The sequence below is a fragment of the Peromyscus maniculatus genome, chromosome 4 (genome assembly GCF_049852395.1).
Source record: "Peromyscus maniculatus bairdii isolate BWxNUB_F1_BW_parent chromosome 4, HU_Pman_BW_mat_3.1, whole genome shotgun sequence".
NCBI classification, from domain to species: Eukaryota; Metazoa; Chordata; class Mammalia; order Rodentia; family Cricetidae; genus Peromyscus; species Peromyscus maniculatus.
The window spans coordinates 130,837,204-130,850,971 of NC_134855.1; the positions used below are offsets into that span (position 1 = coordinate 130,837,204).

Here is a 13,768-nt window from a genome sequence, read left to right on the forward strand (position 1 = left end):
TTCTGCCCTGAATTCTGGGCGGAGATGATGAGGGAGAACACAGCCAGGCTAGATGATCATGCCTGGGGACCTATGCCCCGCTGAGTGTGGTAGTTTGAGCATCTCACTCACTGAACCAGGTTGAACAGGAAAGGTAGGTGGATGTGCAAAAGCGTTACATCATTTTTCTTTTCTCCCTACAGAATCAAAGTAACAAGGGTCATGGAGTGTCAAAAGGAAAAGAGCGGTGAGTGTCCCCACTCAGTCCCTACGCACAGGACAGGCCCGCCTTCCTGCCCTCCTTCCCTCCCACTCCCTCCCGCCCCCTCCTCAATCTCTCTGTTTCACGCTCCCCACACTTGTCTTTTTGAGTTAGGGCTCTCCCTCTGTGGCCCAGGCTGACCGTGAATTCCCAGTGGGATCACAGGTGAGCTCCGTGACACCTGGCCATCTCTCTACTACTTAGTTCACCGATTGTGACTGTAGCCCTAGTAACCACAGTAAATAGTTGTTGGACAGCTTTTGCAGGTCAGGCCCTGGGCCACCCCACCACTCCCTGTGCTCTGTCATCAAATCCTTGTCACCCCCACCCCTGGTGCAGACCCTCCTAATGTGTTCATCATGCAGATGGAGAAACTGGACACTCAAAAGAGCCCAGTGCCTGGCAGGGGATCCTGCGCTTGCTGGGCCGGGCTGGTTGGACTTGGGAGCCTGTCCTGTGAACCCGATGCTTGTGTACACTGATCCCTCCCCTCTGGTACTCTGCGTTCATAATAGCCTGGGCTCCCAATTCAGCACCTACTAGTCTGCCTTAAGCACAACCTACCTGGTCCGAGCAGGAAAGCAGTACTCTTTCCTGGAGACTTTTGGGGTATGGAGGGGTTTGCACTGCACACATTGTAGCTGGCGTTTGATCTTCACTGTTCACTGAGGTTTCTATGGCTGGTGTGGTGGCTTCGGGCAGCTCTCTCAGGGCTCTTCCGGCCTCTCTCTCCAAATGTTTGGTACCATTTCATCAATGCCAAGCTCCTCTCTCTCTTACATGCGGAGCTCCTTAATCCCATCCCAGGTCTTGACCCTGAACTTGCATCCCTACCCTAATGAAACCAAGATCATGTCAGTCAAGAGGACCCACCCGGCTGTTTGTACCAGGGCACAAGAAACGTGTTTTGTTTGCCTACAAGTAACACAACAGCAAACTGCATTTCTTTCCTTCATAGGATAAAGTGGCCAGAGTGCTGGGCAGAGGTTTGACGTTAGAGCTTTATGGTTGTGCTGATTCCTCATGGGCACTCAGTAGCTGCTGCAGCTCCAGCCTTCAAGTCACAGTCGAGACCAAAAAAGTTGAGCTTGGTGGTTCACACCTGTTATCTCAGGCCTGCTGAAGCTTAGGCAGGATTGAGAGTTAACATCAGCCTGGGCTACATGAGGGCCCATCTCACAAAAACAAAACAACAATAACAACAAAGACAGGAAGAGGTGGGGGGCAGGGTTCAGGGCACACACACACACCCACCAACTTTCCCAGGAACTCAGCCTTCCTTGTGTTTTTATCTTATTGATCATAACCATATCACAGCCCCCCCTCCCCCGACTGCTCAGAAGCTGGGGATATAAGTAGTCTATTGGTTTCCTTTCTCCTCTGTACCCTGTGTTCGTCACATAAAATTGCAATTTCGAAAAACATAATAAAAACACAAAAGTTGTAGTTCTAGTATTGATTAGTGGGGCTCTGAACATGTGGAACTTTGTCCCAGGGTGTCCCATAGCAGAGCCTAGACATGTGGCTTGTCTGGTTCCCTGTGAAAGTCTTGGGTGTGTCCCCCCAGATAGCACACCCCAGATAATGACCCAGAGCAAGATATTTGGAAGGTGATTCCAGAAAGCACCAGGAAGTGGTGGTGGTGGTGGTGGTGGTGGTGGTGGTGGTGGTGGTGGTGGTGGTGGTGGTGGTAAGCAGGTAACCAGGGAGAGGAAACTGATGTTGCTGAGGCCAGTGGGCTCCATCTGCCCAGAGAGGGTATAGACCCTGGAAGCCCAGCTGGAGAGTGGCTCCCAAGTCCACCCACCGGCTGTGTTCTGGTGGGGGAGGGAGGTTGAGTCCTCACAGCTTCAGATCTGCTCTAGGCCTGAGTGACCCCCGGCAGGGTCGGGGGTCGGGGAGGGAAGTTCAGGTGCTGAGGGGCAAGGCCCTCTGGTGGGCACACACAGAGTGGGGAATGCCTGAGGGATATGAGCAGGCTGCCACCATGCTGTTGCCACAGCAAAGGTCAGCCATCAGTCCTGACAGAGGATCTTTGCACATGCTTCTAAGAACACACCTAGGAACGTACTTGGCGGGAGTACTGAATTTAGAGTTTTTGCAAGTTCAGCCTTAACAGAACTGACCTGCAAGGCCTCTCCAGAGGCCTCTGTCAGTACAATGGCTGCTTCTTCCCAGTGTTTAGGGGCTTGCTGGTTTCATGTGTACAACACAATAGTGGGTGTTTTGTTATGTTTTTGTTTGGTTGATTTTTTGAGACAGAGTTTCTCTGTGTAGCCCTGGTTGTCCTGGAGCTTGCTCTGTAGACCAGGCTGGCCTTGAACTCCATCTACCCCTGCCTCCCTAGTGCTGGGATTGAAGGTGTGCGCCCCCACCTTCCAGCTTGCCCGTGGTTTTAATAGGCGGAATCTCTGCTCATTCAGCTTCCCATCAGCACTGTATGGTAATTAAATTCCTTCCCCCTTTCGTGTGGACATGTGGTGTTTGCTGCTTGATAATCTATCTCACCAATCTGATGGATTTTGAAGCTGTCTTTTTGTTCAGGATTAGGTATTTCTTTGTAATGTTCCACTTGCCCTCTTTTTAGCTAAACCTTCTTATTCTGCTTTTTAAAGTTACTTGAGAACAGTTATTCTCAAGGCCAACCTCACCTACTTGAGACTCTGTTTCAAGGAATAACATTTTTTTTTGAAACAGGGTCTCTCTAAATAATCCTGGCTGTCCTGGAACTCACCATGTAGACCAGGCTGGCCTCAAACTTACAGAGATTCCCCTGCCTCAGCCTCCCAAGTGCTGGGATCAAAGGCGTGCACCACTATGAATGTCTAAAAAATGTTTTTTATTCAATCTGTTGTTCTGTTAGAGAATCAGAAGAAAACTCATCCATAAAAAGAGACGATCATGTCCCCTGAAAGAGAGCTGGAAGGAAACTCCCAGGGACACTCATGACCTGTGACCCTAGGGGGTAAAATCTGTCAGTTATTAGGTTTGTCCATCTGTCCATTTGCTCCGTTTTCCCCAAAACTGTAAGTTTAATACCCAGAGTCTAGTGTTAATGATATTAATTTGGTCATTTAGAGGTTGAATCATGGGAATGCTTTGTTTGCTTTAATCAATATCATGTGATTTTGCTTTTGAATCTGATACTGTGATAAGTTGTATCAGTTAGATTTTCTAACAGTGAGCCAGCTTTGCTTACTGGAAATATTCCTCTCGGTTATGAAGTATAATTCTCATTTTTGTATTATGCATTTCCTTTGTTGGTGTATGTTTATGAACATACATGTGCACACCTGTATGTGTGGTGATGGAAATGTAACCCAGGGTCTCCCACATGCTAAGCAAGTGCTCTGTGGCTCGCCACACCCCAGCCCCTAGCCTGCAGCTTTGTTTTTTACGTTAACTGTCCACATTTCACTATTAGGTACACTAGTGTCACAGATGGGCCCACTCTTCCTTTTTCTGGAGGACAGTGTAGAACAGACGTCTCAAGGAATTTATTCTCCAGGGAAACCTTGTGGGCCCAGGCCCATCTTTTGGGGGGTGTTTTCACACAATGGATTCCGTTTCTCTAGGAATACACAGCTACTCAAATGTGTGCCACACCGGGAGAGCTGTAGGGGTCTGGACATTTCAAGGACTATGTCTTCTCAGCTGCCATACTTAGGTGTGCAGAGGCATTACTGTGCTCTTACTGTGGTCTTGGTGTCTGTGGGGTCTGTAGTGCCCCCCCATTTCAGCCCACCTGGAGGTAACAGTGTCTTCTCTTTGTCCGTCTTGCTGATAGATTTTGCAAGTTTATTGGTCTTTCAAGAACTTTTATTTTATTGATTCAATCAATTGTTTTCAGTGGTATTAATTGGTAATTGTGCCCTTTAACATCAGCTCAGAGTTGGAGGGACAACCTCATGCCTGCATGGGGAAGTTCAGGCTTCCCCAACCCTTGGCGTCCTATGGTACGGGACAACGCAAACTCGTTCTGCCTGAGGCAGATGAAAGCCTCAGCCTTGGATTCCTCCTCCTGTGCACCACCCAGTGACAGAGCTGGCATTGGGCTACACGGATGCAACCTCAGGAGAAGTGAGGTCTCCCCACTTGACCTTTGCTGGCACCCCTGGAGGTAGACAACAGGCGTTCTCTTGATGTTTCACTAGAGTGGAGCCGTTACTATACATTCTGCTGTGGAAGGCTGTTCTGTCTTGGGCTTCCCTAGGCTGGGGAAAGCAGGCTACTTTTAAAGGTTGTTCAGGGCCGATGGCCATGAGCATTTCTGGATGCCCACTGGCTGTCTTTTTCATTTCCACATCTGGGACATAGGGAGGCATGAAGGAAGCCGGGGAAGTCACTAGTGCTCTCCCTTTGGTCCAAGGCCGCCTCCCTGTGTACCGTTCAGTCTTCTTACATTTGCTTATACATACTGTTTGGGGTTTTTAGCTGCATTAGTAGGAAGAACAGGGAAAGGTACGTCTGCTCCATCTCTCTAGCTGAATGCTTAGGAAGGGGATCTGCAACCACTTACCATGTGATGTAAGAATTAGTCACAGCACATTGGAGGCAGCCAGACTTGCCTGGGACATAGTAGGGACTTGAGAAATATATTTTGGCTTTTAAAAATCATTTTATTTTTATTTTTATTTTTGATAAGATCTCGTACAGCCTAGGCTGGCGTCAAACTATTTAGTCAAAGATGACCTTCAACTGATCCTCTTGCCTCTGCCTCCCAAGGACTAGGATCACAAGTATGCACCATCATGCCTGGCTTACTATTTTTTTATGTGCATGAGTATTATGTCTGCATGCATGTCTGTGTAATCTGTGCATGCCAGGTACCCACAGAGGCCAGTGAGGGCACTGGGGTCCTCTGGAAATGGAGTTATAGATGGTTATAAGCTGCCATGTGGTGCTGTGAGTTGAACCCAGGTCCTCTGGAAGAGCAGCCAGGCTTCTCTTAGTTACTGAGCCATCTTTCCAGCCATTATTATTATTGTTATTGTTATTTTGAGATAAAGTCTCACTTGATGGTCCAGGCTGTCCTGGAACTCACTCTGAAATCCAGGTGGCCTTGAACTCATGGCATTCCTCCTGTCTCAGCCTCCAGGATTACAGGCATGCACTGTATGCTTAGCTTAGTATTTTTCAATAGCTCAAAGATGCTGTGTAGCAGGAATCTTAAAGGTTCTTATTAATAAAATCAAGCCGGAGGCCAGTTATCGGGGTCAATGCTGGTAGATCAGAGAGACAGAACAAGCCACAGCTATCTCACCTTGCCGGATCCTCCGCTGGTCTTGTCTCCTCAGACTGGAGGCCTCTGAGTCCTCATCCCAATGGCTCTTAGCTGAACTATGTTGCTCCATAGCCTGAAAGCTTAACCAGGCCAAATGCTTAACTAGCCCAATGCTTCTAGTTTCTGGTCCTCACGCCTTATATATCTTTCTGCTTTCTACCACCACTCCCTGGGATTCAAGGCTGGCTTTCTGGGATTAAAGGCGTGTGTCACCATGCTTGGCTGTTTCCAGTGTGGCCTTGAACTCACAGAGATCCAGAGGGATTTCTATCTCTGGAATGCTAGGATTAAAGGTGTGAGTGCCACCATTTTCTAGCCTTTGTATCTAGTGGCTGTCTGTTCTCTGACCCCAGATAAATTTATTAGAGTACACAATATTTTGGGGAACACAATACCACCACAATGCTGCGAGTCTCAGTTTGCCTAGTCTAAGTGTTGGCGGGCTGTGGTACCCAGCTCTGAGATGCGGCACTTCTGCTTGTGGTATCTGCAGGTAGAATGTGGCTTTTCTTCCTCCCTTTTGTTCAGATCTTTGGGGACATCCTAGGAAAATCACGGTCCTGAGCATGTTTTTTTTGCTGTCTTATGTTGCAGAGAGCCAAGAACGTTAATTCGGTTCAAGACCGCACTCATGAACACACTGATGGATGTCCTACGCCACAGGCCTGGATGGGTAGAAGTGAAAGAGTAAGACATCTTTTACTCCCTCCAATCAGCCCTTCATCCCTGGTCTCCCAGGTCCTGGGTTCCTTTTGTCTTCCTCTCAGTAGCTCCCTTGGTAGCTACCGGACTTGCCCTAAAGCAGATGTGAGGTTTCTTTAGCACCACAGTGTGTTGCATGCATTGCTGACATCATTGCTATTGCATTTAAGCCTTACAAACATTTAGTGTGATGTGATACCTTTCTAGGTGCTGGCCAATTGCTTAAGACCCTATGGCATGAGTGATGGTTATCACTTATCAACTTGACAGGACCTAGAATCATCTGTAGGGACAAGCCACTAGTTACGTTTGTGAGCGTTTCTGTAGATTAGGTTAGTCAAGGTGGGAAGATCCGTTTTAACAGTAGGCAGAACCATCCCATGGGCTGGAGGTGGGGGGGTGTCTCAGGTTGAATTTTAAAAGGAGAAAGACAGCTGGACAACAGCATTCATCCCTTCCTGCTTCTTGACTTCAGTGGAATTGGCCAACATGCTCCTGCCACTCTAATGGGCTGTACCTCCTCCAACTCCTTCCTCCCTTACATTGCTTCTTGTCCAGTATTTTGGGCACCGCAATGAGAAAACTAACACAGCATGTGAGTGCCCTGTAGGACTCCAGCCCAGTCAGTGTCTCATTGCTCTCAGCAGAAACAAGGAACGCGATCTCACAGACCTGCTGCCCAGCTCACCAGGGACCAGCCTGGCCAAGGACTGCTCTCCCCTGCCACTTATTAGTCTGCAGCCTAGAGTGAGGGACCCGACTGGCAGGCCTTCACTTCTTTTGTGTTAGGCTCTGAGGACAGTGACAGAGACAACAATACATGGCACACAGCAGTAGGTGCAGTTCCTGAGGTCACAGAGACCCACGAGAGACTTTGGCAGGCGAAGTTCCTGACATGAAAGTTCAGAGATGGCAGAGCACGCCTCTCACCACCACCACCACCACCACCACCACCACCACCACCACCACCACCACCACCACCACCACCATGTGGAGCCCATCTCCTCCAGCCTCTCCATCCTGCTCTCCTCTGGGTAAAGCCTCATCTTCATGACTGAGGCGGAACTTCAATGTTGCCTTCAAATAGCAGTGGCAGGATGAGGCGAGACCAGTGAATGAGATTGCCCCTCATAGCAGCCCTGGTGGAATTAGCCATGTGCCACACCTCACTGCAAGAAGTCTGGATAATGTGTGCCACATGTTCCCAGGTAAATGCAGAGATTCCAGCTGGGCAGTGGTGGCGCACGCCTTTAATTTCAGCGCTTGGGAGGCAGAGGCAGGCAGATGTCAGAGAGTTCAAGGCCAGCCTGGTCTCATAGTAACAGTCAGAGTTTTACATGGTGAGATCCTGTTTCACCCGTCACCAGGGTAACTTCTGTTATTGTGGAGAAAGAGGGACAGGGAGTCAACAACCAACCATGTCAAGGCACCAAGGAGCAATTCATTGTGTTCTGGTCCCTAAGCCTCCCAGGCACCCTGTAGAACTTAACACAAGCTGTCTCTTAACCACACCACAGATCTCCCACCTCAGATCTTCCGGGCAAATGCTATTATGATCCCCATTTCACTAGCAGGAAACCAGGGCACAGAGTAATGAAAATGCCATTTTGAGAGCACTCTGCACAGAAAGCCATTGAGCAGGGTGTGTGCCTAATGCCTTGTCTTTAGAATCTCAGCTTGGCTCCACCCAGTTGCAGCAGCCTCTCCACCAGCAAGGAAAGGAATGAGCAAGTGCTCTGAAGCCCAGAGCTTCACTGCGGCAAGAGATGGATTGAATCAGCCCACCGGAAATGGTCAGCTGCCGTGGCAGGCGGCATCCGGGTGGCCCTCCCATGATTATTCAGTGCTAATGAAGATGGTGTTTGCCTCGCTCATCTCCTGATCATCCTGGGAACAGAGCGGCTTTCCCTTCCCTGGAGCCAGAGGCACCGTGTATTGTAGGATGAGTCCCAGAGTTAGAGCACAAGCTAGAGGGGAGTGCGCGGCTGGAAGGCAGTTCAGAGAAAAGGAAGCTGTCCCCATTTGCTGGTGTCCTTGAGTCCCACCTGTCCCTCCAGCCTCTGTTCTCCGGTCAGGTGGCAGGGGATCTGAAGCTGACACTGTGGGAGCCATCCTTAATGGCTCATCCTAGACTGGATGCCTTAAGAGTTGTTAAATCAGGAAGTGTCCCCAGGCCAGGGCCTCTCCACCTCTTCATTCTCTGTGAACCCAAGTCTTGGCGGACTTACATTTATAAACAGTTAGGTCTTGGTTGAGACCATCAGCCTGTCTGTTCAGACTTAGAGCAGATGTGGCCGAACATATCCCTTTTCCTGCTTTCTGCTGAGGAACAGGATGTGAAGCCTGAAATGGCAGCAGGCACTTCAGGAGCCAGACAGGCATCCGGGTACTTTAAGGATGACAGAATGAGAAGGATCCCTGGCCTTCGTTAGCCATTTACTATCTTCCTCCATAATTAAAGAGTGGCCACACAGAGCGAGCATGATGGAGGTATGTGCATGAAAGACCTTGCAGTCTCAGGTTGGATTCCAGTCCATGCTGTTCTATGAGCCTTGGCTCTCGTGGGTCCTAGCCAGCTCTTCGAATTCAGCTCTGACATCTTTGCTTCCTCCGTGGCTTCCCTTCACATCCTTGAACATGCCCTTTCCAGCCCCAGGGCCCCCATTCTGCTATAACCCTCTCCCACTGCCCTCTCACGCTTCAGATCTCAGCTGAAGGGTCACTTTCAAAGGGTCCCTCAGCTCCCCGGTCTCGTGACTGCCTCACCCCGAAACACACTTGCCAGTTCCTCGCTGTGCAGTTATTTCTGTCTTGATTGTTGGGGATCAAGATGTATCTTGGTCAAGCTTACTGGAGTGTTGGCAACATCTGGGCAGGTGTTTTGTCATTGTTACCCCCCATCTGCCCCCCACCTCTCACTGGCACCCCTGGAGACAGCCTCCACGCATACAGATGAACAAACGGACAACCCCTGAGGGATGCTGGGAGCGATGATGTGCTGATCACTTTGCCCATTCATATGTTCCTGGATCCCACTACTGTCTTCCAGTGAACATAACCTCAGGAGACAGTTCTAGAACAAACTGTCCAGAGCCTGCCCAGAGCTCAGGGCAGCCATGATAGTGACAGCCCATGGTGAAAGATCTACCTGTCACCTTTTGCCATCCCCTCCTTCGTCTCTCCCATTTTTATAGAAAGGTAATTTCACCTATCAGAAAATAAACCCTTTTTTAAAAAGATACAATTCCAGCCGGGCTCTGTGAGTTCAAGGCCAGCCTGGTCAACATAGTGAGACTGTTTCAAAACAAAAACAACAAAAACTATACCCTGTCTCAAAACAAAAACAACACCAAAAACCAGTTCCATCCCTTTTTTTTCCCTTATAGCCCAGGCTGTCCTGAGCCTTACTGTGTAGCCGAGGATAGCCTTGAACTCCTGATCCTCCTGCCTCCACATTCTGAGTGCGGGACTCCAGGCCTGCACCACCAGGCCCAGTTCAATTCCTGTCTTTCATGCTCATAACTTTGTGTAATCCTCACGGTCCCACCCCAGAACATTTTCCTCTTCCTCTAAAGAAACCCCGCCCTCCAGGAATTCCTCCCAAGTTCCTTTCCCTACAGCCCAACCTCGACTTCAGTCTGCTCTGCTCAACACCTCATACAAACAGGGCTGGACAATTACCCTTTGTCCTCTTCCCTCCCTTCCTTTCCTCCCCTCCTGCCCCCTCCCTCCCTTTTCCTCCCTCTCTCCCAAGTCAGCATCTCACTAGTAGCCCTGGCTAGCCTGATATTCTCTCTGTAGCCTCAGCTGCCCTCAGACCCTTAGTGGTCCTCCCGAGTGCTGGGATTTTAGGTGTGAGCAGCCTTGCCCAGTTGGACTGGTCCCATTTCAAAGGCGCAGCCATGTTGAGCTTGAATTCATTTGCATCAGTACCTCACCCCATCTCCAGTGCTGGAGGCAGAATCCAGGACCTCACACATTCTAGGCTACACATCAGCTATTCATCCCCATGCCTATTCTGTCTAAATAATATTCCATTTCATACCAGATTCTCCTTATCTAATCATTAGCAGATGGACATTTGGGCTGTTTCCACACTAACATTGTTATAAATAAAGTCTGTGAACATTCATGTACAAATTTTGAGTGGATATGTTTTTATTGTGGAATTATTGGGTCTTGTAGTAACTTTGTGTTTAAATTCTTGAGGAAGTATCAGAATCCTCTGAAGTGGCTTCTCCATTTCATGTTTCCAGCAGCAGCATACATAACCCCAGTTTTTCCACATCCTTGCCAATACTCATTATATCCATCTAAAAAAAGTGCCATCCAGGTACACGTTTACTGGGATGTCATGATGGTTTTTCATATTTTGGTGATTAATGATAACATTTTCCTGTGCATGTGGGTCATGTGTAAATCTCTACAGAAAACATTTATTCAACCCCTTAGCCTGTTTAAAAAGAAACTCAGAACAAAATCTGGAAGTGGAAAAATTTTATTAAAATTGTTTAATTAGCATCCCAAACAGTAAGTTTCATGATGGTGTTGCCGCACATGAACGTCACTCTACTTTGCTCATATCTCCATTTCTTCTCTTGTTCCCCCATCCTGCTGGCCCTCCTCCCTAAGCAGATCCTTTTCTGCTTTTTTGACCCGTGGAGATGGGTAATTCCTGACAGTGCCACTCCATCCCACAGGCCATTTTTATCCTAGCCCATGTGATTTACTTGGGATTTCCCCAGAGACTCACTTGTTCCTACTTAAACACCAGCCTTTTGTATCATGTGACAGTGATTACCAGTTTGTCTCAGTACATATTATTTTCCCACTTAACACTCAATTAAAAGCAGGGATGTGGCTATTAAACTTTTAAAAAGTCATTTGGAGCTTGTTGGAAATACGGAGCTCACATGCTCAAAGACATTTCCACACAGTGTCCCCTGCAAGGGACAGAAGAATTCCACAGCACCCAGCACCCCTGAAGGCCAGGTTCCGATGCATGGTTGGCATCCAGGAGAAAGGCTCATTGAGCAGCTGAGGAACTAAGAGACAGTCAGGTCCTTCGCCTCTGAAAACTCCAACACCCAGCGGAACTTGTTGGCCACTGCTCCCCCTGCTCTATAGAAATCTCAGTGCTCAGCTACTCAGACGTTTGGCCAGCAGCTCCCGTATGCAGGTCAGGGTTCACAGCAGCCACAGCGGAGAGGCTTGTCCACGTGCTGCTGGGGCATCAGCCGGGAAACGCCATGTCAAGGTCACCGAGTGTCAGCAGACAAACGCCGTCATTTTTGCTTACACACTTGAGAACTCATTGTACCGTCTGCCGAAGAAGGTTCTCATGGCTTCTCCAGGTCTCTGCAGCCTGCAGCCGCTGGGATGAAAGAGACAGTGTAGGCCTTTGGGAAACACAATAGACCATGACATTTTTCCTGACTTGCTCAAGGTCAGGACTGGCTCCGTTCATCACTCCAGGCAGCCACCTACTCACTGCTGTATGTTTCAACTTCAGATCCCTCAAGGCGTTTTTCAAAACTCAGCCTATTTAGCCTCAATAGGAAAAAAAAAAAAAAAAAAAAAAGCAGACTGAAGACTATTTAGTCAGGTTTCCATTGTTTGGGCAAAATATTTTCTAAGACAATCAACTTAAAAATGGGAAAAGATGCTGCAAGTAGTGGCGTACACCTTTAATCCCAGCACTAGGGAGGTGAAGGCAAGTGGGTCTTTGTGAGTTCAAGGCCAGCCCGGCCTACATAGAGCGCCCCCCCCACCCCTTTAAGTAAAGGTTTATTTGATTCTGGAGGTCTTAGCCAAAGATCAGTTGGCCTTTTCCTCTTAGACCTATAGCAAGGCTGAACAGGTAGCCAGGAAGCAAAGCCAGAAGCCAAAAGTCAAGAGCCAGAGAGGCACTAAGAGCCTGCCAATATCTCCTTCAAGGGCACGCCCCTCAATAAACTAACATCCTTCTTCTGGGCCCCATCTCTCAAGGGCTCCTCCACCTCCCAGTGATGCCAAGGCTGGTGATTATGCTTTCAACACCCCAGCCTTTGGGGGACAATCAAAATTCAAAGCAAAGAAGCAAAGCGTGGGGCAGAGAGGGTGGATTTATTATTCCACCACCCTATAATGCAGCCTGCAGAGGCTGCAGTGGGTGACTGATGGACAGGATGTTCAAGCAGGGCGCACCCTGCACCTTAGGAAATGGTTGGGACTGGAGCAGGTGTGAGCAGTCTGTTGAGAAGTAATATTAGGCCCTCTGGGCTCAAGATGGCTGGATCTGCTGGTGCCTCAGGGAAGCCAGCCGCTGTGGCCAGCACTTCCCCCGCCACCCACTCATGAGAGCCAGCAATGCCTCCGTCCTCAGATCTGACCCTTGTCTTCCTCACTGCAGTGAAGGTGAGTGGGATTTCTACTGGTGTGACGTCAGCTGGCTGCGTGAGAACTTTGACCACACCTACATGGATGAGCACGTGCGGATCAGCCACTTCCGGAACCACTATGAGGTGAGCCTCAGGTTCCAAATGCCTGAGAAGTGTGAATGGCTCCAGACCAGCAGACTGTCTGTTGGCGTCCTTTTGACTGTTCCTGCTACTCTGAGGGTGGAGGCTGGGACCAAGAGGTGGGCAGGAGGGCCAGCAAGATGGCACAGTGGGTAAAGGCTTTTGTGTCCAAGCCTGAGGACCTGAGTTCAATCCCCAAGACCCACATAATGGGAGAGACTGACTCCCAGAGGCTGCTCTCTGACCTCTGATGTATGTGGTTTCTATCAGTTAAATAATCAGAATACTAGAAAAGGCTCAAAACAAAACCAAAGCTTATTGGCAAATGTTAGAGCTCTCTAGACAGAGGGGCCCAGAGCTGGGTGCTGCTGACTCTAAGGGAGCCTGGGGTTTTTTCTAGGGTTCAAGTATCCCCATCTTGATAACTCTCCCTACACTTCCATTGGTCTTTTGTTTGTTTATTTGTTTGTTTTTGAGATAGGGTATCTCTATATAGCCCCGGCTGTCCTGGAATTCACTATGTAGACTAGGCTGGCCTCAAACTCACAGAGATCCATCTGCCTCTGGGATTAAAGGGGTGGGCCACTATGTCGGGCCTTCCATTGGTTTTAAGGTGTCCAAGTGTGCCTTCTGTTGCAGGGTTCGGGTTGATGTTTCTGTCCACAAACACGGAAGTGATTGTAATAGGATCTCTAGCCTTGGTGCCTGAGTAAGAAAACAACCATTAACAGAGCCCTTGCCTTGGTGCACGGTTACAGAAATAACTGCTCGTGACTAGGATCAGAGTAGCCCCCTAACACTCTCTTCCCTCTGTGGTATATGAGGGAAAGAAACTCACTGCAGGCGAAGGGAAATGTCCTAACCTGGGGGAAATGGAAACTTGCTGCTGAGGATTAAAGCTCAGAAAGCGGTCATCATGTCCTCTTTCTCTCATTTTAGCCCCCCCCAATAAATGTAATGAAATATTGTTTCTAAAAAGAGGGGGGCAAGGCAGGGTTCAGGAGGCTCACTGCCTGCCCTGTCCCCTGCTGCCCAGCTTAC

General features: G+C 48.9%; 1 protein-coding gene across 5 annotated transcripts in view; it reads left to right on the forward strand.

Moving 5' to 3' along the window:
• Positions 1-13,768, forward strand: part of Ttll9 (tubulin tyrosine ligase like 9) — a 58,164-nt gene that overhangs the window by 16,941 nt on the left and 27,455 nt on the right. For all 5 annotated transcript variants that reach the window (XR_006071571.2, XR_001579368.3, XM_016003936.3 and 2 more), the window contains exons 2-5: positions 183-226; positions 6,120-6,212; positions 12,619-12,730; positions 13,764-13,768. The exon at positions 13,764-13,768 is cut by the window's right edge and continues 181 nt beyond it. Coding sequence is in view for 3 of the 5 variants with exons in the window: in XM_016003936.3 (XP_015859422.2) it covers positions 183-226; positions 6,120-6,212; positions 12,619-12,730; positions 13,764-13,768 (254 nt within the window). In the remaining 2 variants the exon portion in view is untranslated. The remainder of the gene's footprint in view (positions 1-182; positions 227-6,119; positions 6,213-12,618; positions 12,731-13,763) is intronic.